This window comes from Lithobates pipiens, unplaced genomic scaffold, assembly GCF_037356315.1.
Source record: "Lithobates pipiens isolate NorthernLeopardFrog02 unplaced genomic scaffold, aLitPip1_a1.2 Scaffold_18, whole genome shotgun sequence".
In the NCBI taxonomy this organism is placed as follows: domain Eukaryota; kingdom Metazoa; phylum Chordata; class Amphibia; order Anura; family Ranidae; genus Lithobates; species Lithobates pipiens.
In genome coordinates, this window is record NW_027507758.1 from 573,397,659 (window position 1) to 573,421,527 (window position 23,869).

Sequence of the window (23,869 nt, forward strand, 5' to 3'; positions counted from 1 at the left end):
GAGGATGGGGTCCTCTCACTCACCATGACAAAGCTGCAGGCCGCGCACTCATCAATGTTGGCCTGAGCTCCATCCAGTGTGCTGGACGGGTGATCAACATATCTCCCAGAAAGACCTTTCATCATCTGTGTATGACAGGGGAGGAGGGGGGCTTGCAGACAAGCCTGCAGTGTCCTCCGGGGGGCTCTCATAGGGCTGCACTTCATCTGTGTGCTTAAAGTTTGTTTACCCAGGAGAAGTATGCAGTGCAGTGTGGGCTGGACTCGGGGGGGGCGGGACTCTGGCTGGGGAGAACAGACATCGGACTGAGCGGCAATGCATGGAGCAGGAGAGGGGTACTCTGAGGAGCCGGCCGAGGACACAGGTCATGCGGGGAATGCACAACTAAAGAGCAGCCAGCGCGATAGTCGAGCATGGAGCTCTGCTAGTCACCCTCCACCTCCAGCCACCCGTGTGCATGGTGCACTGGTACCCCTAGCTGCCTATGCTGCTGCCGACCATATGTAGAGGGGGCTGCATGGGCCCCCTGCATCACAGAGCCCAGTTGCGGTCGCGACTGCTGCACCCCCTATAGTTACGCCCCTGATTGTAGGGATTCTTATGATGAAGTATAATATTGGAGGATGTGGTGACTGTGAATAGGGCAGATGCTAAAATGGACTACCCCCTTTTTGTACCTTATTGTGATGGCAAATAAACAGACCCATAATAGAAATGTAAAAATGACTGGTTCATAGGCGGTGTACAGGTGTGAAAGACGAACTGGTTAAACTACATAAACATTTCATCCATGATGTTGTAATATATTATGGTGTGCGTGACAAGGGGTCATATGTTCAGGTTGCAGAATGAGATTTTTATGTTCCATGCTGGAGGTTACAGTGTGTGGTATTGCTTTACATCTGTGCTATGTTTGTGGAATTCTTTACAGACTTTCCCAATACATTCTTAAAAGTGGAATAATAAAATACACACTGATAGTTTATATAGCATGCATGTTACATCACCCTTTTTAAAGCGCATATTTGCAATCTGGCCATTAATAGCTAAAATACTCAAAAGGCTAAAGTTCAGCTTAAAGTGAACCCGTCAAGTACTTTGAAAGTCAAAACATTTTTGCTCAGTTGTTGAGTTGGATAGAGTAGGAAATAGTTACATCTCTGCCAAGTCCTTTTTTTTTTTTGCTGTCTGTGTCTCACTGGGGAGATTGTTCTTCACTTCTGTTTCTAGACACAATAGGAACTCCTGAAACAGTCTTAAAGCCCTACTCCACAAATTTACACTGCATGGGGTAATTGATAGTTATGTCCAAGAGGGCCCAAAAGGGAATAAATACTAACCTATTCCTGGGGGCCAGCAATGTCTCCCCACTGCTATAATTGCTCCACCACTGCTCTAGCAGATGAAACCAACTCCGGTCAAAACCAAATCTCAAGGTAACAGCGCATAGAGTCTCAGGATGAAGATATTATGGACTTCAGGTCTGAACTTGCCCAGCCTTGTAAGAACAATAGAAGAAATATTCAAAAGCCACCAGAAAGTGTTATATAATAATGATGATAATAATATTCCCCTGAAAAGTAAAGGGTAGTAACCAATGTATGTTCGCTGGGTTTGCGTGAACACCACCAAAAAATGTTACAGTCACTGGCCTGTGGTATTGTGAATAAGTATATCCAGTTTATTGTAAAGCATCACTAAAGCAATAATGATGTCCTTATGTTAAAAGCTTAAGTGCCAGGCATGTGGGTACGTGGGATGGGAAAATTAAGCTGCTGACACACAATATACTGTGGAGCCACGTTACCGGGGTGACCCGGGGCTTCCCACTCATCATCCCGGCAGAGGAAGTCAAGGTGAATTTTGTGGATTTTAACCGAGAGTTTGTATCACACATGATTCCTAAACTAGAGCAGGAAGCATTGGTGGAAACTGCAGAATGTCTTAGCCCTTGTACACACGATCGGAGATTCAGACGGAATGTGTCCGATCGGACCGTTTTGTCGGATATTCCGACTGTGTGTGGTCTACATCGGACTGTTTCCGTCGGAGTATCCGACGGACCAAGTTGTCCAACTTGTTGGTAAAATTTTCAGACAAAATGCTCCGATCGGACATACTCCGATCATGTGTAGAGAATTCCGATCGGACATAGTGCCACGCATGCTCAGATCAAATTCCTACACCAAAGCTATTGGCTACTAGCATGAACGTAGTCCTGTCATAACGAAATAACGTCATCATGTCGGATTTTCCGACAACTTTGTCCGACCGTGTGTATGCAACAGCTTCGGACAAAATCCGACGGATTTGGTTGTCGGAATCTCCGACAGTGTGTACAAGGGCTTAGACATTGGTCTGACCTACCTCGAGAACTTCTCTCTGGATATGAAAATGATGAGGAGGAGTTCCTGAAAAAGTTTATTATGTTTTACTAGAGGTTGAAATCATTGAAGGTGCACTAAAGAATCTGGAACAGAATTTCCCATCACAAGAGGAAATCCCAACATGCTAATTAATGAAGAGGAATCCTAACAAACTCTTCTATATCCAGCAATGTAAACATTTCTGCCACCATATTTTATTCTCATTAAATGTTCTATTTCCTGTTAAAAAAAAAAAAAAAAAAAAGCATAAGTGCTGCCCTGGTGGCCCCATGGTGTTTGATTGAGCCATAGTGGTATGCAACAGTAATTGTCCCTTGGAGGGTGGCCAATCCTATAAGAGACATTCGCCAGATGTAATCCATGTAAGGGTGGCAGAGGCCAAGTAAAATACCAAGCGTTGATGATGGAGGTGCCGATGCACAAGAGCTAAGCAGGAATCGCATCACCGGAAGCTACGTCACCAGAAGTGACATGCCACCAACACTCTGAATGCTGACCGATATAGGCATTTCAGGTCTCTAAGATGATGTGTTTCGATGCATGGACTTTTTATCAAGTAATCTAGGACTTGATAAACTCAAGAACTTAATAAAGAGGCCATGACTCCAAATGTGTAAAAAGTGTGGATGATTAAATATGAAAAGAAAGCCTTGTTTATCCCTTCTGCATTGTTATTGTTCTATGTATAATAGGCCAATAGCTGACATTTAAACATGGCACTGGAGCCAACTTATTAACCTAAGGTGTATGAAATTTATATTCATTTAGTCCTATAGTTAACTGCTAGGTGGAGCGCATTAGTATTTCTTTATATATTTAATCCCATGACGCCGACCACACACAAATATGTGGCCTCTTGGTGCCTGGTCCTTGGCACCTAGGGGCCACATATTTGTGTGAATTGCTGTCCATACAGCTGTGCCAAGAGTGCTTGCATGGTGCAAACTCCCACAGTTCGGTAACATAGTTACCAGCACTTAACCAAAAGCTCCCAATTGCTGTTTGCGATCGGAAGTTTTTTGGATCACGTGACTACCATGACAACCAATCATGGCGGTTATGTGCTCTTAAGCCCCGCCCCACCTCCCGACATCGCAAACCTTATAAATGGCCAGGAGGTGTCGGCATGAAGAGATTAAAGTGTAAGTTCACCTTCAGGAAGATTTTTACAAAAATCCATCTATGCAATTCTGCATCTAATGAATAGTACACACCAGAGCTACCCCTATTGTAAATGGTAAAGGTCCTCTCGTTACAGATGCAACTGGATGGAGGACTTTCCTTGGTTTGTGGTGTGATGGACAGTACCGCCACCAAACACAACCCATTTAAATGTATTCTTGTACCCGTGGTAAAAAAAACACATACACTGGGCTTTAAAAAAAAGGGGGCATTAAGGAGGTGGAAGTATCGGTCCCTGAATGTCTTTTGAGCTGTAGTACTTTCTGAAACATGATCCTCGGCAGGTTGCTTTTCAGAGAGCAACACAGGCATTAAGTGCCTTGAAAAAAGTATTAATACCCCTTTACATTTTTCACATTTTGGTAAAGGTTTTTTTTGAGGGATTTTATGTGATAGACCAGCACAAAGTGGCACACAATTGTGAAGTGAAAGGAAAATGATAAATGGTTTTCAATTTATTTTACAAATAAATATGTGAAAAGTGTGGCGTGCATTTGTATTCGGCCCCCATTACTCTGATACCCCTAACTAATATCTAGTGGAATCAATTGCCTTCAGAGGTCACCTAATTAATAAATAGAGTCCACCTGTGTGTAATTTAATCTCAGTATAAATACAGCTGTTCTTTGAAGCCCTCAGAAGTTTGTTAGAGAACCTTAGTGATCAAACAGCACGAAGGCCAAGGAACACACCAGACAAGTCAGGCATAAATTTGTGGAGAAGTTTAAAGCAGGGTTAGGATATATATCCCAATCTTTAAACATCTCAAGGAGCACTGTTTAATCCATCATCCGAAAATGGAAAGAGTATGGCACCACTGCAAACCTACCAAGACATGGCCGTCCACCTAAACTGACAGGCCATTCAAGCAGAGCATTAATCAGAGAAGCAGCCAAGAGGCCCATGGTAACTCTGGAGGAGATGCAGAGATCCACAGCTCAGGTGGGAGAATCTGTCCACAGGACAACTATTAGTCATGTACTCCACAAATATGGCCTTTATGGAAAAGTGGTAAGAAGAAAGCCATTGTTGAAAGAAAGACATAAGAAGTCCTGTTTGCAGTTTGTAAGAAGCCATGTGTAAGAAGATGCTTTAGTCCGATGAGACCAAAATCAAATATTTTGACCTAAAAACAAAACGTTATGGTTGGCGGAAAACTAACACTGCACATCACCCTAAACACACCATCCCCACCATTGTAGGGGGAGTATCATGTTATGGGGATGCTTTTCTTCAGCAGGGACAGGGAAGCTGGTCAGAGTTGATGGGAAGATGGATGGAGCCAAATACAGGGCAATCTTAGAAGAAAACCTGTTAGAGTCTGCAAAAGACTTGAGACTGGGGCAGAGGTTCACCTTCCAGCAGGACAATGTCCCTAAACATACAGCCAGAGCTACAATGGAATGGTTTAGATCAAAGCATATCCATGTGTTAGAATGGCCCAGTCAAAGTCCAGACCTAAATCCAATTGAGAATCTGTGGCAAGACTTGAAAATTGCTGTTCACAGATGCTCCCCATCCAATCTGACAGAGCTTGGGCTATTTTGCAAAGAAGAATGGTCATAAATGTCACTCTCTAGATGTGCAAAGCTGGTATAAACATACCCATAAAGACTTGTAGCTGTAATTGCAGTGAAAGGGGGTTCCACAAAGTATTGACTCAGGGGGGCTGAATACAGATACATGCCCAGGGGTCAAGTCCTGTGGAAAAAAGTGTGGGAACTCCCACCCAAGATCCACTCCCCCACCAAAAAAATAAATAATTATACGCTCATATGCACGAATATTTCAAAAGTGGTATTTTTCATCCAATTTTCATATTGTGTGTATGAAGCTTAACTGTTAGTACATAAAAAAATATCCTCAATAAACATAAATACGGTAATTCTCTGAATAATCAGCACTTAGGGAGATAGTGATGCTACCTCTCCAAGTTCCTGCTTAGGAGATATATATATATATATAATGTATAATGTATATTAGCTTGGGGGGCTGCAAACTCTGCAGGGCTCCAACACACACTCGCTGCTATTCCAACCCTTCACATATTTCCACATACACTTCCCTCCTGGCATTAAACTTTGCCAGGTATTGTGCTCAGCTTACCACCCCAAACTGATGTTCCTCCCTCAGCTCACCTCTCTCCCTGCATGTCTCCTCCTCTGGGTTCTCTGATCAAATGGCACTGAAGATAGAGGAGGGGGGGATTCAGCGGGACACACAGAGCAAGTATGCAGGAGACTGGGGGGGCGGGGATGAGGAGACAGAAAATCAGGAGGGGCCAATGGGGAGGAGCGCATCACGAGAGGTCTAACTAAATACAATCTCTTAGCAGCAGGGACCTGATCTACCCATAAGCTAGCTGTGATTAACAGGTATATCGAAGAGGAAGCTGTCATGTGGCCCCCTACTGGCAATGCCTGAATGGTCAGTCCACCCCTGGTGTGCGGCACTTACTATTGCAAGCTGTGTCAGCGGCTGCTGATGTAGAATCTGCCACACAGCTCGCATACTTCAAAGTCTTGCAGGACGTGGCTGCTAACGGGAACTGAGTTCCTGTTGTAGAAAAAGTACAGGAACTCTGTTCCCATGTGTTCCCGCAGGACTTGAGCCCTGTACACGCCACACTTTTCACATATTTATTTGTAAAACATTTTGCAAATCATTTATCATTTTCCTTCTACTTCACAATTATGTGCCACTTTGTGTTGGTCTATCACAGTGATGGCGAACCTTGGCACCCCAGATGTTTTGGAACTACATTTCCCATGATGCTCATGCACTCTGCAGTGTAGTGGAGCATCATGGGAAATGTAGTTCCAAAACATCTGGGGTGCCAAGGTTCGCCATCACTGGTCTATCACATAAAATCCCAACAAAATACATTTATGTTTTTGGTTGCAACATAACAAAATGTGGAAAATTTCAAGGGGTATGAATACTTTTTGCAAGGCACTGTAAGCCCTAAGCTGGCTATAAACTAGTAGCTTTTCAAACAAATGCTTATAAGAATATTCATGCGAAAACTCTTTCCACATCCGATGACTAAACAAATGTCGACTGAAAATGTATTTTGATTTTACCATTTAATTTTGAAATAAATGGACTTTCCTAAATGAAAACCACATACGCTCTTAGTGATTCATTCATTCATTCAACAAAAAAAAACATTTCCATCCTGCTCCTTCTAATTTTTCTTCACTTTGGTTGAAAATTAACATTGATTTGACTACGCTAATGGTTATAAAATCAAACAAATGTTCTTTGTTTAAAAAAAAAAATCAAATGAAACGTTACTAGTATATAGCCAACTTCAGGCTGACAACACTAAACCACTGCCTCTCAATTAGATTGTCAGTCTGCCGCACATGCTTCTCAGTTGGCTTATTTCATAGACTTGATAGGCAGCCTGATGGGTAATAGGAAAAGCAGATGTTGGATTTACATAAAATTTAAACACCACGTATGCTGCCAAAACTGCTAAATTGGCAATAATGCCGCGTACAGACGATCGGAATTATGTTCAGAAAAAGGTCTGATGGTTTTCCCGACGGGACAGAATTCTGCTCAAGCTGTCTTGCATACACATGGTCACTCCAAATTCCGACCGCCAAGAAAGCGGTGATGTACAACATGTAAGATGGGACTACAAAAAGCAAGTTCAATACCTAGTAGCCAATAGCTTCCATCTAGTAGTTGAATCTGAGCATGCGTGAGTTTTTGCGCATCGGAATATCATACACACGATTGGAATTTCCGATAGAATGCTTTTCCATCGGTAAAATTGCGAACATGCTTTGAAATTTTTACTGGCAGGAATTTGGCAAGCTAAAGTCCGATGGAGCATACATAGGGTCACATTTTCCCATGAAAAGCTCTCATCGGTCTTTTGATGGCCGAAATTCCGATCGTGTGTACGCGGCATAAGACTGTAATTCAAATTGCAGCAATTTCATTATATAATATAAAAAATGTCAGATGAATCATACTGGCTTACTAGTATCAGGGCTAGTCATCCAAAAGCTGGCCAGGGCACAGGGAACGATTTTGGGTCATCCACACCTCATAGAGCCAGAAAAGGTGAAGAGAAGATAACTGAACCTATAACAGTAGACATCCTAAATTGGATAGCAAAAAATTGTCATGGTCTTTGGAATTCCTTCTATTAAGGCTGAGATGTTTTATTTGTCTCATAGAACTTCTTCAATATAGGGCACTTACCCCCTTCCTGCCCAGGACAACCTTCAATGCTGTCACACTTTGAATGACAATTGCGATGCCATGCAGCCCTGTACCCCAACTAAATGTTTATCATTTTCTTCCCACAAATAGATTTTTCTTTGGTAGTATTTCATCACCACTGTGGTTTTTTATTTTTTGCTAAACAAACTAAAAAAGACTGAAATTTTTGAAAAAAATACGTTTTTCTACGTTTCTGTTATAAAATTTTGTTTTCTCCTTTACTGACGGGCACTGATGAGGCTGCACTGATGGACACTGATGAGGCGGCACTGATGGGCACTAAAATTGATCCAGCGTTGTGTACGAAAGCCTGGGCTCTTCCAGGTCTCTCCCTCTTCATTGGCTGAGACAGCAGCAGTGGCCATGAGCTCCCACTACTCTCAATCACAGCGAGTAAACCAATGAAGAGAAAGCATGGTCAGGGCCAAGCCTCGCTCTGTGTGTAAATGGACACATGGAGCAGCAGTGGCCCTGTCCCTTTGTGATATCACGGCCAGGAGCAAGCTGGGTCAGTGACTCCACCCCTTAGCCATTTAAGAACTGTCAGGCGGCAGAGCAGGCAGACAGCGGGAGACTTTGATGAGACCAGAGTTTTGTTTTTTTCTTTTTTAAGGCCCGGTGGTGCGGCGAACGCCATGATTGATGATGTAACTACAGCTGGGGAAATTTAAAAAAAAATAAAGGAATTGTCAAAAACCTGTGTTGTGCCTTAACCCTTTTTTGATGAATGAGTAAGGGTACAGTGTACTCTATACTCATTTACATGCAGGGGGGGCTGGGATCTGGGGGTCCCCTTGTTAAAGGGGGCTTCCAGATTCTGATATACCCCCCCGCCCACAGACCTCCACACCCACTGGCCAGAGTTGTGGAGAAGAGGCCCTTGTCCCTATCAATGTGTCTGCCCCAAAGTGCCCCCCATGTTGAGGTCATATGGCCTGGTATGGTTCAGGGGGGCACGCGCTTGTCCCCTCTCTCCTGATCTGCCATGCCGCATCCTTGGATAAGGGTCTGGTATAGATTTTAGGGGGGGGCATGACTTTTTTTTGTTTTAATTTTAGTATGGTGTTCCCCTTAAAATCCATACCAGATCCGAAGGCCCTAGTATGTTTTTTCCCAGAATTTTTTGTTTACATTTAGCTGTCAGCGGAGAACATGCTGAAAGCTAATGAGTCATCCATTGTTAAGGAAGTGATGGCCAGCTTCCTAACAAGATGCTATTGGTGGGGGGGGGGCCACGCTGTATCTGACAAAATACCACATGTGATATCACCAGCGTAACCCTGGTGATAAATATTGCATGGTTTTTTACTTTCTGTTCCATTTGTGAATTGGACTTAAGAGCTTACTGCATAATTTTTTTACAATATTTACCAGCACAATTTTTATTTTTCGTTAAATGCCGCATAATCCTTTTTTTTTTTGTGAATTTTTTTACTGCTTGCAATAATTTATGCAAATGAGTCAGGTGACTGTTTTTGTATGCAGTAATTGACCCCCTTATCTACAAAACAAATCATTTAAATCTATTAATTATTTTCTTTGAAGGCATTCTGATGCTTCATTCTTCTCTCTGGGGAGCCATACAATATACGGGACTGCACAGTATTACAATTTTTCCTGTAAGTTATACTGTATCTCTGAAGATTTTCCTGTATTTTTATTGTATTGTTGATTATAACCTGACATAATAAAGTTTTCTATTGTATGGCAGTTCCCACCATTGGGACGTAAGCAGGGTTAGAATCATGCAAATGGATTGCCTTTACTATTATTTCCAATGGAAAACAACTTTTTTAATTATGTAAATACTTAATTAAATGCTAATTTTCTGGAATGCAACCATGACATAAATTACACAACTCCCATATAATCTTTTTGGTTATGGTAAGGTGAGTCAAAAGGAACCAGAAAGCCCTCAGCTAAAGTACTGTGAAATACAGCATGGCCTTTGTAAAACTGGAATGTTATATCATTAATTCCAGTTCCTAGGAGCCCAGTTATTAGTCAACATTTTGTTTTTTGATAAAGAGATCAATGCATGGAACCGAGAGGATTGGGTAGAACAACGCAGCCCTGGATTTCAGTGTAGTAAAGGCACTGCATTATCAGCTCCAATAGGATGTTAACAGCACAACATATTTTTTTTCACCCTGACATACATTTAAAGTCTTACCTTGGACAGTGGTGACTTTCTGGAGAACTTCCCCATGTCTGATGTCCACCAATTTCATTTCCTCCATGATCATCGACAGATTCTGAACATCAAAATCTAGCCGAACATTCATCAAGCTGAACTTCTCTCTGAGCATATCTGAGGTGTCCTGCACCATACTGACTGACTTATTAAGACTGTATAATTCCTCAGCATGAGAATTAAACCCATGGGTACAAGAAAGTCGCACATCATCAAGATATTTCAACATACTGTGCACGTGGTTATCAGTTGCATTGATATTAGTGAATATGGTGTCAATTTCCGTTTCATGAGACAGCATCCGACCCTCTAGGCTCTCAAAGCGCTCAACTGTCCGATTTTGGGTGTACTTTGAATGGTACTGTAGGTCCGCCATGTTTTCCTCATGATCATCAACAAAAGCTGTAATGTTGTCCAACTGTAGCTGAAGACCCATTACTTGTAGGACTAGATCATGCATGACTTCTGTGTTAAGGGTGATGCGTTGTGCGGTTGCAGAAATACTACTCTGAATGCTCCTCACCAAGTCAATGGTTTTGACCGATGTTGATTTAAAGCCACCAAAAACTTTGCTATAATTTTGCCAGTCAGACACAATTTTTTGCAACGTTAATGTCTCCTCATCAGTTTTCCTCTGGATGACTTGTATCCAATCTGAAGTTTGACCCAAAGTAAAATTGATCTGTTGTATGGCAGCAGTAATGTCATACCGCTCCTGAACCAAGTCCTTCACTGAGGTCTCCAAGTCCGTTGCTGTGGTCTGCCATCCTTTAACCTGGGACAGGAAAACTCCTAAAGTCTGATTGATCCGGCGGAGGGAGAAGTTGCTTCTCTCGATCTGGTTATCTAGCATGTCGTTGGCTGACAGAAGAATCTGATGGCTTTCAGATGATTGGACCAATTTCACCTCCTGGGCCAAAAGCATCTTCTGGATCTCTTCTAGTTCCCCATGAAGCTTCCTGATCTCCTGAACCAAGTAAGTAGAGTCATGGCAATGTGAGCAATTCCCAACAGATTTCATGTCTAATGACCAAGAAAAATTGGTTGTTGAAATGGGATGACATAAATAAAGTAATTAACTTCACATTTCAGTAATGATCTCTAATGGCATAAATACTACCATTCAACATTCCATTCAGCTGAGAATAGGGGAAATTTATCATAAACACTTCCATGATTAATATTAAAGTACGTTTGATTCCATTGGAAAAGTTTCTTTAAAAATTACTTTACATTTAGGGCAGGGCACCCAGGGACAACCGACCTAAAGGCAGAACCAAACCCGCCAATTTAACTCGTTTACCAAAATTAAGCTCAAGTTAAAAATGTTCAATAAAAGTTAGCAAAACCTTAACCAAACCCACCAATGTTTTCTTCCGTGGTGTTTTCATATACATTCTGCCTATAAACACATGTGTACTGTATACTAGATTCAAGACATGCCTCTGGTGAGAACAGTGCTAGTATACTTATACTAGCTCTCAACCGATCTTTCAAGTCATCAAATGGCTGACATCATTGCTGGTCACATGTTCAGCACAATGGACACTACAGATCCAAATAGAGGATAAAATCGTGCTGCCCTTTACAGATAGGAGGATGGAAAAGTTTCACTTTAACCACTTCAGCTCTGGAAGGTTTTATCCCCTTTCTGACCAGGCCATTCTTTGCTATACTGCACTGCGTTGCTTTAACTGACAATTGCGCGGCTGTGCAACACTGTACCCAAATAAAATTCATGTAATTTTTTTCCCCACAAATAGAGCTTTCTACCCCTTCCCTCCCATCTCGCCACCCTTTAACCCAATTCTTGTGAAGACTTTTTTATACTCATCACTATACAGTCCACTATTTGTGTCCCTCATCAGCATTGCTTCCAGGAGTGATGATCGGTGTATCCAGTACTATCCCCTCTGCCTAATGTAATCATTAGTCTTCTGCTGAAGTTTTCTGGATCCTTAAAGAACCCCATCACTGGACAGCCAATAGGAAGTGTCCATGTCACCCAGACACCTGGAAGGACCCTTGGATCGTGCAGTGAAAAAGGTAGAAGACTGGGGACCTGGTGCACAAGGTGACTGAGTATGTTGGACGTTTGAATACTTTTTTTGAAACTCAGAGATGATATGAGGAAAGGGTGGGGAGCCAATGGTGGGGTGGGGAAGAAATGTCTGGAGCTTTGGCCTATTTGCCAGCTTCTGGTGTAATTGCCATTCTGGTTCAGTCACGTGATCTCCCGTTTTAGCCAGAGGCCAGCTACAGTGGAAAGGAGAGAACAATCGTCAACAGCTAGAATACATGAGATATGACATCCCCCATAGGCTTACTATGGACCATCCATTGTCTGTACTCTCCCCTGCTGCCACAGTGGCTGACACAGGGGAGCCGGATCATGTGACTTGAACTGCATACAAATAGATAAGAATAGACATCTTTTTACACAAGGTTAGTAAGCATAGGTGTTAGGAGGGGGGGGGGGGAGTATTTTTAAGATATATGGGGGTTATCTTGAAATTCTACTTTATGATGTTATAGTAGTACAGCCTTACTTCTTGTGGTTGGTGTTTGTGCTGTTATTTTGTCATATTTTGTCCCCTGTCAGTGTAGAACAGTGCAGTTTTGTAAGGCAGTGTTTGGAGGCTGATCTGTCTCCTACTTGAGCTCAAAGCTGATAACTGATACTCTCCATTGCCTTACAAAACTGAACTGGCAGTTCTACTCTGATAGGGGACAGAATAACAGCACAAACACCAACCAAAGTAGAAGTCCAGGCTAGCCCTAACTATTGTTTAAAATGCTCCCTCTCTTAATGCCTACTAACCTTGTATAAAAAAGATGTCTATACTGATCCATTTTTATGTGGTTCAAGTTAAGTCATATGATCCAGCTCCCCTGTGTCAGCCAGTGCAGCTGCAGGGGAAAGGATGTACAATGAATGGGCCATAGAAAGCTTATGGTTGATGTTATCTCCCAGGCATTCTAGCAGTTGTCGATTGCTCTTCTCTCCCTTATAGCTGGCTGACACGGGAGTTGACATGACCAGACTGGAACAGCATGAAAATACAGTATATATATATATATATATATATATATATATATATATATATATATATATATATATATACACACACACACACACATCTTTTTTAAGCAGGTTAGCAAACATAGGTGTTAGGAGGGGGAGGCATGCATTTTTAAGATTAATTAGGGTTATCCTGGAATTCTACTTTAAGAATGGAGATTCAGATGCTTTCCTTAGTGGCTCACTATAAATTATAAGAACTGTGTAGGCTTACTTAGATTTGTACCCTCTTATTTAGCTGTACTTGGCGTGAGGGCGACTCTGGAGATGAGAGTCATGGCTCAGGAGCCCCCAGAGGTCTGCCTCGTCATCTGCCTGACCTCATGCTAAGACAAGCTGTTTTCCAGCTACTGAATGTGCATAACAGTATAATATAACACAGTGGTCGCCAAACTGTGGCCAGATGTGGCCCTCTGCCTGCCTTTCTGTGGCCCATGGGCCACTATTCCTCCTACTGACACCAATGATGGGGCACCATTCCTCCTACTGACACCATCGATGGGATGTTGTTTACGCCCACTGACATTGGAGCATTTTCTACTTTCAGTGGACACAGGCTGGCCCCACTAAAGCCTGAAGACAGTAAACTGGTCCTTTCTTTGGGATGTTTGGAGACCCCGGATATAACAGAACCCCATAATCATACCACCTCCATCAGCTCATTCCCCATAGTTACAACCTTTTGTACCACCTGCCCCACCCTATTAGATTGTAAGCTCTTCTGAACAGGGCCCTCTTAATCCTATTTTATTTTATTGTATTATAACGGTATTGTCTCCCTTTTATATTGTAAAGCGCTGTGTAAACTGTTGGCACTATATAAATCCTGTATAATAATAATAATAATAATAATAATAATAATAATATCCTTTCCTCTTAAAAGGGAGAATCTCTTATTTGATATTGCTGTGCATAACTTTTATTTTCTTGTAATTGTATGATGACAGTAAGCATCCCATAAACATTATATTGTATATTCCCATCAAAGAAAATGTACTTTTTACCCCTAGAAATTTAGAGATTGTCTTTGGACTTCCTTTCAATGTTAGGGTTATACGGCCTCCTCTTTCATTCTCAAACTATTTGTTTAACTGTCCACTTTTAATTACTATGTTTATTGAAACAAACTACATGATAGTGTTACAAAGCACAACACGGGACCCTTTAATTAGCTAATTAACATCATTATTTCCAGCTGAATGTTCCCTGTTTATCCTCAGTTGGACTCTTGTGGTCGTCTTTTGCGCTGTCTGAGTCCATTTATATCTCCCAGATGACGCCATGTACAAACAGGATGTGGGATATTCCTGGTCGGAGAGCCCGGTGCTAACAGAACAACGAGACCTCAGTCTGGACATGTTTGTGTTCCAAGGCCATGTTTAAAGGCGACCTATCACATGTTCATGATTTTATTTTTTACACTGGATCTGTGTATGTGATCACATAAACAGATTCACTGTAAAAAAGAAAATCATTATTTCCAGACCTAAACCTCGTGGATAGCTTCTCTTAGAAGAGTGGAAGCTGAAGCTGTTATAACTGCAAAGGGTGGGCCAACCTAATATTGAACCTTACGGACTAAGACTGGGATGCCATTAAAGTTCATGTGTGTGTAAAGGCAGGTGTCCCAATACTTTCGGTAACATAGCGTAGGTTTCAATGACCACTGGTCATGAAGGGGTTAAAGGTGGGTGAGCGCAGGTCTTCGTTAAGGGTTAAATGCCTTACTTTGTTCTGCAGGGAACGCGTGCAGCTGTGCGCAGAGGAAATCATTTTTTCACAATTATAATTAATGGTCAATATTTGACAGCTATTAGGTCACCCCCTCCTGAGGATTGCACCACAGGGCCAAGCCGAGACTCAACGCAATAAACATGTTTATGATGGGAGGGAGGTGTGATTTTCCAGAGAAGGGAGGAAATTTGCCTGTCATATGGAGCAGATCCCATTCATTGTTAAAGGGAAAGGACAGTTTATACCACCAAGTATTCAGGCCATAACAACCCCAAAGCTACCACCTTATCCAGTACGTTAACCATCTTCTCCCATCTATGTAGACCCTTTATGGATCAGACCAGAGACATTTTTACATTTCTAATATGAGCATTTCTAATGTGTTTATTCAATAATAACTTTGCCATGACTTAAAGCCCAACTCCAGACACTGCAGGGGTTAATTGTTCATGTTGGCTAGGCCTCTAGGGGACTTACTTGATCCTCCGGGCCCCCAGCAGATGGCGCTCCCCCACATTCTGGAGGTGGTCTGTCCCTCTGAGTCAACGCATCCAATGAAGGGCTCTAGACCCTATGGACATAGCATTTTTTCTATATGAAGAGACCCTTATGGGTCTCCCCTATGGGTAATGTATACTTATTATCAATTTATAGTAACAATCAAGTTTTTCTTTTTATTAACACTGATCAAGGTAAGCAAAAGTACCTTTTTTAACTCATGTCTCAGCAGTGTTTATAAACACCCTGCAGAATTAACTAAGCTTAAACTTAAAAAGGGGGGTGGGGTCCCTGAAACGTGTTGTGTTCACCCACAACCTGGTATCAGTAGGAGCATTGAAGTGTCAGAGGGAAGCCGTGAGAGGTGGCCGGTCACATGCTCTCCATCACCCGGCTTGCTGATCTGGCGGTCTGTGTTGCTGTGACTTGGATGATCACCCCCTACCTCGGAGCTGCTCCTCCCCTGTCTACATGTAAGTCTGGATGTCTACTTGTCAATAAATATGATTACAATTTATTAATCAAGAGCCCTTTGTACTATGTTTATATCTGCTGTAGATTTCTATATAGAAAACTGGCACAGATTCCCGACAGCTCAGAGCTGGCATACGGGATGTGAGCTGTCAACAGGCAGCTCACATCCCTGTCTCTGCCAGTGCAGTGATTAAACTATACAACCAGACTATATGCTCACTTCTCCTTTGACCTCAGGAAATAATATGACATCAAACAGCACTTTCCTTGGACTCCATCCCATCGCTCCTCTTATGCCGTGTACACGCGACCGGACCTTTCGACGGACTAGTTCCGACTGTCTTCCCGACGGACTTTCGGCGGAGGTCCGACGGACTTTCTAAACTAACGGACTTGGACACACACGAACGGACTAAGTCTGTTTGGAAGTCCGTTCATTTTGGACGTGATGACGTAAGTCGGGACTAAACAAGGAAGTGCAATAGCCAGTAGACAATAGCTGCCCTTGCGTCATATTTGGTCCATTGGACTAGCACACAGATGAACGGTTTCCTGATTTTTTAGTCCTTCAGACTTGAGTCCGTTGGATAGATTTGAAACATGTTCTATTTCTAGGTCTGTCTGATTTTTTTTATAAAAAATGGCCGGACTAGCCCACACATGATCGGATTGTCCGACGGACTGATCCCATCGGATCTAGTCTGCTGGAAAGTCCAGTTGTGTGTACATGGCATTAGACATCCAGATCAACTCAGGCAGGTTTAAATATACATTTACCAGTCACTTTATTGGGTAAACCTGTTCAATTGCTTGGTAACACAAATTGCTAATCAGCCAATCACATGGCAGCAACTCAATGCAGTTAAGCATTCTAGACGCAGTGAAGACACCTTGCTGAAGTTCAAACCAGTTCAAACCAAGCATCAGAATGGGGAAGAAAGGAGATTTGAGTGGCTTTGAACATGGCATGGTTGTTGCTGCTAGTTGAGCTGGTTTGAGTATTTCAGCTGCTGCTCTACTGGGATTTTCACACACAGCCATCTCTAAGGTTTATAGAGAATGGTCTGAAAAAAGAGAAAATATACAGTGAGCTGAAGTTGTGTGGACAAAAATGCCTTGTTGATGTCTGAGGTCAGAGGAGAATGGGCAGACTGGTTGGAGATGATAGAAAGGCAACAGTAACTCAAATAACCACACATTACAACCAAAGTATGCAGAATACTATCCCTGAATGCATAACACATCAAACCTTGAAGCAGATGGGCTACAGTAGCTGAAGACCACACTGGGTGCCACTCCTGTGAGCTAAGAAAAGAAACTGAGGCTACAATTCGCACAGGATCATCAAAATTGGACAACAGAAGATTGGAAAAGCATTGCCTGGTCTGATGAGTCCCGATTTCAGCTGCAGAATTCAGATGGTAGGGTCAGAATTTGGCATAAAAAGACAACATGAAAGCATGGACCCATCCTGCCTTTTATCAACGGTTCAGGCTGATGGCCGTGTAATAGTGTGAGAGATATATTCTTGGCACACTTTGGGCCCCTTAGTACCAATCGAGCATTGTTTAAATGCCACGACCTACCTGTGTATTGTTGCTGACCATGTCCATCCCTTTATGACTAAAGTGTAGCCATCTTCTGATGGCTCCTTCTACCAGGATAATGCCCCATGTCACAAAGCTCTAATCTCATCTCATCACTGGTTTCTTGAACATGACAATGAGGTCTCTGTACTCCAATTACCTCCATAGTCACCAGATCTCAATGTAATAGTGCACCTTTAAGTTGTGGTGGAATGGGAGATTCGCATCATGGATGTGCAGCTGATAAATCTGCAGCAATTGTGTGATGCTATCGTGTCAATATGGACCAAAATCTCTGAGGAAAGTTTCCAACACATTGTTGAATCTATGCCATGAAGAATGAAGGCAGGTCTAAAGGCAAAAGGGGGGTGTACATAATAAAGTGGCCAGTGATATATATATATATTTTATATATATATATATATATATATATATATATATATATATATATATTTTTTTTTTTTTTTTTATATATATATATATTTTTTTTTTATAATTACTGAGTTGCGCTACCCTTTTTTTTTTTTTATAGATATTTGAAAATGAAAGGAACATGTAAGGAAATACAAAAAGAAATATAGAGACAATAGGCTGCATTTTTACATTTTTTTTATGCAAAGGGTAGAACAAAAGTGATGGATTCAGCCTGTCTAATTGCTCATTCAACAAAAAATGGATGGTGCCCATCTGTCTGACCCAAAGATGCTAATTTGTCACTCAAACTGCCTAAAAGCAAACATCACGTCTGTAGGATTACACAAGTTCTCAGACATTAATATTTACCAAGTTCCTGGAGGTTAACTTGCACCGAAACAATCTTCTTCTCATAACTGGACTTTGCCGAGCTGAAGTCATCGTAGAGGGAATTGACTTTCAGAAAAACTGCAGGGAAATCATAGACATTCCAAAGTCACTTTAAAGGAATTCTATGAAAAAGATGTTCTTATGAGACTTTGTAATTCTTTTCTGCAAAAACATTGACAAAGATGGTACCCTTAGTACCGGTCTTATTTTCAGCAGCCAGATTAAGAGGGCCTGTTTGGATATACAAATTTATTCTCCCATTCCTGGGTTAGGACAGAATAATTACACAGTTTTGAACTGGTAATTTCACACTGCAGTGAGTGTCAAATGAAGGTGGATTAGAAGTATAAAAGAGCCCTGGCAGACATGGAAATTTATGTGAATGGCCTTTTTCTGTGGCATATACTAGAACTATGCTGTAGTGCAGATAAGGGATAAACTCAGAATGAACAGGGTGCTCACTCCCGGGTTACCAACAAATCGTGTTGAAGAATAACAACTTTTCCATAGGATACTTCCCATCCCACTAACCTCCAAATTTTCACCGGTCCATGTTTATGTGAGATTTGCGCTGTGTAGCCCTCAGGGAGACGCACAGCTGCCACTGTAATCTCTCTAGCCAGTCACTTGCTGATTCTTATTTACATGCACCAAAGAATCTAATTTACTGATAGAAAGACACACGTGTGCAGAAGAAGACACACATGTACAGAAGAAGTGAGGACCTGGCCAAAGAGTTTTAAGGCTTCTCATGGGCCCAGCACTGTAGATTCAGCAAATACCTAGACAGGTAATTTTTACAGTATAACAGTATAATTTTTTGTGAGATGCTAGGGAGGGGTGTTGTAAAGCCAAACTCTAAGCATTTTTTTTTTTTTGGTAATGGACTCGCATTAGGTGTTAAAATAAAAAAAGCAGCTCTAGCTACAATATATACCTTCTCTCTAGCACTGTCCCCAGCCATAATTACTTTCCACCACTAGATGTCCTCAGTTTCCTTGGTTGAATGACACCCAACATCTGACTGAGCGCATACTGTGAGTGCAGAGAATCACAGACCCCCCCTCTGAGGAAGTGACACCACTGACACCTTGCACACACAATGATGCAGAGAGCTCTCTGCATTGTAGAGGACTGCCTAGCAGTGCAGAATAGAAGGGGACCCTGCAGGTCACATGGCCAGCCTACAGATATTGGGAAAAAAATAAAACAAGGCATAAAAGACAGCTGGGGGATGAGGGACAACTTGAGTAAAAGATGGGAAGAAAAATAGTTATCCAATAATTACACATATACTATAGGTCCAAACATACTGGGACGCCTGCCTTTACACACACACATGAAATTTAATGGCATCCCAGTCTTATTCCGTAGGGTTCAATATTGAGGTGGCCCACTCTTTGCATCTATAACATCTTCAACTCTTCTGGGAAGGCTGTCCACAAGGTTTAGGAGTGTGTCTATGGGAATGCTTGACCGTTCTTCAAGAAGCGTATATGTGAGGTCAGGCACTGATGTTGACGAGAAGTTCTGGCTCGTAGTCTCCGCTCTAATTCATCCCAAAGGTGTTCTATCAAGTTGAGGTCAGGACAAGTCAAGTTCTTAAACCCCAAACTCACTCATCCATGTCTTTATGGACCTTGCTTTGTGCACTGGTCCAAATCATTTGGTGGAGAGGGGATTATGGGGTGGGGTTGTTTTTCAGGGGTTAGGCTTGGCTCCTTAGTTCCAGTGAAGGGAACTCTTAAAGCGGTTGTAAACCCACTGAATTTTTTTATTTTTTTTTCTCACCTGCAAAGGAAAAGGCATAATGAGCTAGTATGCACCATATACTAGCTCATTATGAAATACTTACCTTAGAACGAGGCCCCGACATTTGGCCCGATCCACGCCAAGGGAGCTGACATGTTCCCTCTGCGTTTCTTCCGGGTATCGCGGCTCCGGCGCTGTAAATGGCCGGAGCTGCGAAATCGTCACTCCCGCGCATGTGCGTGGGAGATTTCTGCCCGGCAGGGTTCAGCGTCTTCCAGGCTTCCAGCCGAGAATCCCTTGTGCGCATGCGCCGCTGCAGTCAGCAGCGCATTGCGAGGGGAATATCTCCTAAACCATACAGGTTTAGGAGATTTTTTTTTACCTACAGTTGAGCCTTATTATAGGCTTTCCTGTAGGTAAAAGTCAAAAAATGACTTTACAACCACTTCAAGGTGTCAGTGGACAATTTCATGCTCCTAACTTTAAGGGAACAGTTTGGAGATGACCCCTTTGTGATGCAACATGATTGCGCACCAGTGCACAAGCAAGGTCCATAAAGACATGGATGAGGGAGTTTGGAATGGAGGAACTTGACTGGCCTGCACAGAGTCCTGACCTCAACCCAATAGAACACCTTTGGGATGAATTAGAGCAGGGACTGCGAGCCAGAGCTAGTCCAACATCAGTGCCTACATTCTTGGAAGAACGGTCAAACATTCCCATAGACACACTCCTAAACCTTGTGGACAGCCTTCCCAGAAGAGTTGAAGCTGTTATAGCTGCAAAGGGTGGCCCAACTCAATATTGAACCCTACGGACTAAGACTGGAATGCCATTAAAGTTCATATGTGTGTGTAACGGCAAGCGTTCCAATACTTTTGGTAATATAGTGTAAATTACTTTGGTAATCCAATCAGAAATAAAGAGAGTAGAATATACTGGCCAAAAAAAAAAAAATTGTAAAACAATTGCTCTTGTTCTCTATACGGAAGCAGTGGTCTCTCTGTAGAGGTCAAACAAGCCCTAGACTGAGTCAGAGCTAGAACTCCCCAATCAACAAAGATCGTGCCTCCATACTTATTGGACAGCTCTAGCACTGGTTCAACAGGGGGTGTTGGGATCTCTGCAGAGAGACCACTGCTTTCACACAGAGAGCAAATGTCCTTCTCTGCAGTATGCTCAGCCTGTGGCTACCTATTAAACCTTTTGTTTTAATGCACTTAGAAATGTATTTAGCTGATTTTATCACATTTTAAGAAATATGCTGGTTATAAAGATGAAAAAAAATATATACATTTAGGAAGACATCCTGTATTGCTCTCCAGAGCACAGTGGATGACCCTTCCTCCCACATTCCTCCAGTAACCGGCACACATGTGACTGTGTCCTAATGGTTTATATAAACGTTCATCGCCAGATCACTTTCATTACATGCGTTGTTTTGAAAAGCTGGGAAGAAAACACGGATTACTTGAGGGTCATATAGTCAGACTGTTTACTTCTCAGATGAAATATTGTGTTTTGCTTCAGTAAATCAGACACAGATGAAGCAACTTCCCCTGAAGTTACTTTTGGTCAAATCCATTTACACGAAAAAAAAAAAGATTTCAACATTTTTAAAGAACACCCCACCTAAAATGGGTTTCTCCCGTTTGTGTGCTCTGGGGCAACTGTGCTGTGTCTTCAATTTGAGTGTGTGACTGTGGTGGGGACATTAGAGTGTAAGCTCCTCTGGTACAGAGACTGATGTGACTCCCTTAGAGTTCTCTTTACAGCACTGCAGAATAGACCAGAGCCACATAAATGTATAATAATAGCGTGTGACTGTGGTGGGACATTAGAGTGTCAGCTCCTCTGATGCAGACTGATGTATATGGTTCAGTGTTCTTTGTACAGCCCCGCTGAATCTGTTGAGGCTACATAAATATATAACATTAATAATAGTGCGAGACTGTGTTGGGGACATTAGAGTGAGAGCTCCTCTCATGTGGAGACTGATGTGAATGCCTCTGTGGTCTTTGTCAGGGCCTTCTTTAATATTGATTGGACCCTGGGAAACCATTTGTTTGCCCCCCCACAGCCCAATTTCGCTCTCCACTTGCTCTGAGACATACAATAAATAGCAGGTAGACTCAAAATCAGTTTACTGTAAAAGATCAGGAAGCAATTGCAATTAGTTGCCAGAGGTTACAGCACACATTAATTCTCACTGATTGGTTGCTAGAAGTTATCGTCAATCCCTAAAGCTCACTGATTGGTTGCTAGAAGTTATCTTCAATCCTTAAAGCTCACTGATTGCTTGCTAGAAGTTTTTGCACAGCCTTACCGCTCACTGATTGGTTGCTAGATGTTTATGCACATCAGTCCCACTCACCTATTAGTTGCTGCTGGGGGGGGGGAATGGGATAAGTGGCAGTACTGGGGGGTTGATTGGACGAGTGGCAGTGCTGGGGGGATGGGATAAGTGGGAGTGCTGGGGGGGGGCGATGGGATCAGTAGCAGTGCTAGGGGTTCAATCAGATGAGTGACAGTGCTGGGGGGATGGATGAGTGGTAGTGCTGGTGGGGGGATAGGATCAGTGGCAGTGGGGGGGGAATGATGGGATCAGTGGTAGTGCTGGGGAGGATGGGATGAATGGCAATGCTGGTGGGGGGATAGGATCAGTTGCAGTGCTGGGGGGGTGATGGGATTAGTGGCAGTGGTGGGGAGGATAGGATGAGTGGCAGTGCGATAAGATCAGTGACAGTGCTTGGGGTGGATCAGTGGTAGTGACACTCGCTTTCTGTCACCTGTCAGTCGGTTTCTATTCAGTTATCCCTGCTTGCTCTCAGCTACCTTCAAGTGTCTCTCTCCCTCTGTGTCCTCCAGCTCTCCTCTGTTAATTGTACAAGGTCAGCTGACTGCCCAGGTCAGCTGACTCCAGTTTCTGCTCCCCCGACAGCATGCCCCATCTGCCTGCAGCTGCAAATTGAATAGGTGGAGAGACTGGGTAGGCGATCCCTTGTGCAGTTATTCTACTGAGTGTGTACTATCTCCTGAGTCCCGCCCCAAGAAAAACGAGTTCCTCTCTTCAATAAGCCCCCCCCACCCCACAGTGGCCAAATGCGACCTTTGCAACCCTGGTAGTTGGTGGCGCACCTAGACATTCTTTCACCCGTGGAAAAGACTCAGTTTAGCTTGGTGAGAAGGAGACAACTGTTGGAGCGATTATTCACAAATGGAAGAAATACAAAATAACCATCAATCGCCCTAGGATCAGAAGCTCCATGCACGATTTTGCCTCATGGGGTAAAGATGATCATGAAAAAAATGAGGGATCAGCCCAGAGCCACACGGGAGGAGCTTGTGAATGATCCCAAGGCAGTTGGGACCACAGTCACCAAATAAACCATTTGGTAAAGAAGGCACATGTACATGCCCATCTGAAGTTTACCGATAAACATCTAAATGATCCAGAGAAGGATTTGGAGAAAGTGCTGTGGCCAGATAAGACCAAAATTGGAGCTCTTTGGAATTAACTTGACTCGCTGTGTTTGGAGGAAGAAAAATGCTGACTATGACCCTAAGAACACCATCCCTACAGTCAAGCATGGAGGTGGATACATTATGCTTTGGGGCTGTTACTCTGCTAAACGTACAGGCCAGCTTTGCCGCATTGAGGGGTCATGTATTGTAAGATCTTGGATGAGAACCTTCTTCCCTCAGCCAGAATACTGAAAATGGGTTGTGGATGGGTCTTCCATTAGGACAATGACCCAAAACATACAGCCAAGGCAACAAAGGAGTGGCTCAAGCAGAAAACACATTAAGGTCATGGAGTGGTCTAGCCAGTCTCCAGACCTTAATCCTATAGAAAATGTATGGAGACAGCTGAAACTTTGCGTTTCCAAGAAACATTAAAGTATAAGTAAAGACAATTTTTTTTTTTTTTTTC

General features: G+C 42.7%; 1 protein-coding gene and 1 pseudogene across 2 annotated transcripts in view; one reads left to right on the forward strand and one right to left on the reverse strand.

Moving 5' to 3' along the window:
• The window catches only part of SCARA3 (scavenger receptor class A member 3), a 52,926-nt gene that overhangs the window by 7,417 nt on the left and 21,640 nt on the right, over nt 1–23,869 (reverse strand). For both annotated transcript variants that reach the window (XM_077489042.1, XM_077489041.1), the window contains exons 4-5: nt 18,163–18,261; nt 9,985–11,028 (exon numbers count right to left, since the gene is read on the reverse strand). In XM_077489042.1, the coding sequence (XP_077345168.1) occupies nt 9,985–11,028; nt 18,163–18,261 (1,143 nt within the window). The remainder of the gene's footprint in view (nt 1–9,984; nt 11,029–18,162; nt 18,262–23,869) is intronic.
• LOC143989964 (multifunctional methyltransferase subunit TRM112-like protein) lies at nt 1,360–2,666 on the forward strand (annotated as a pseudogene).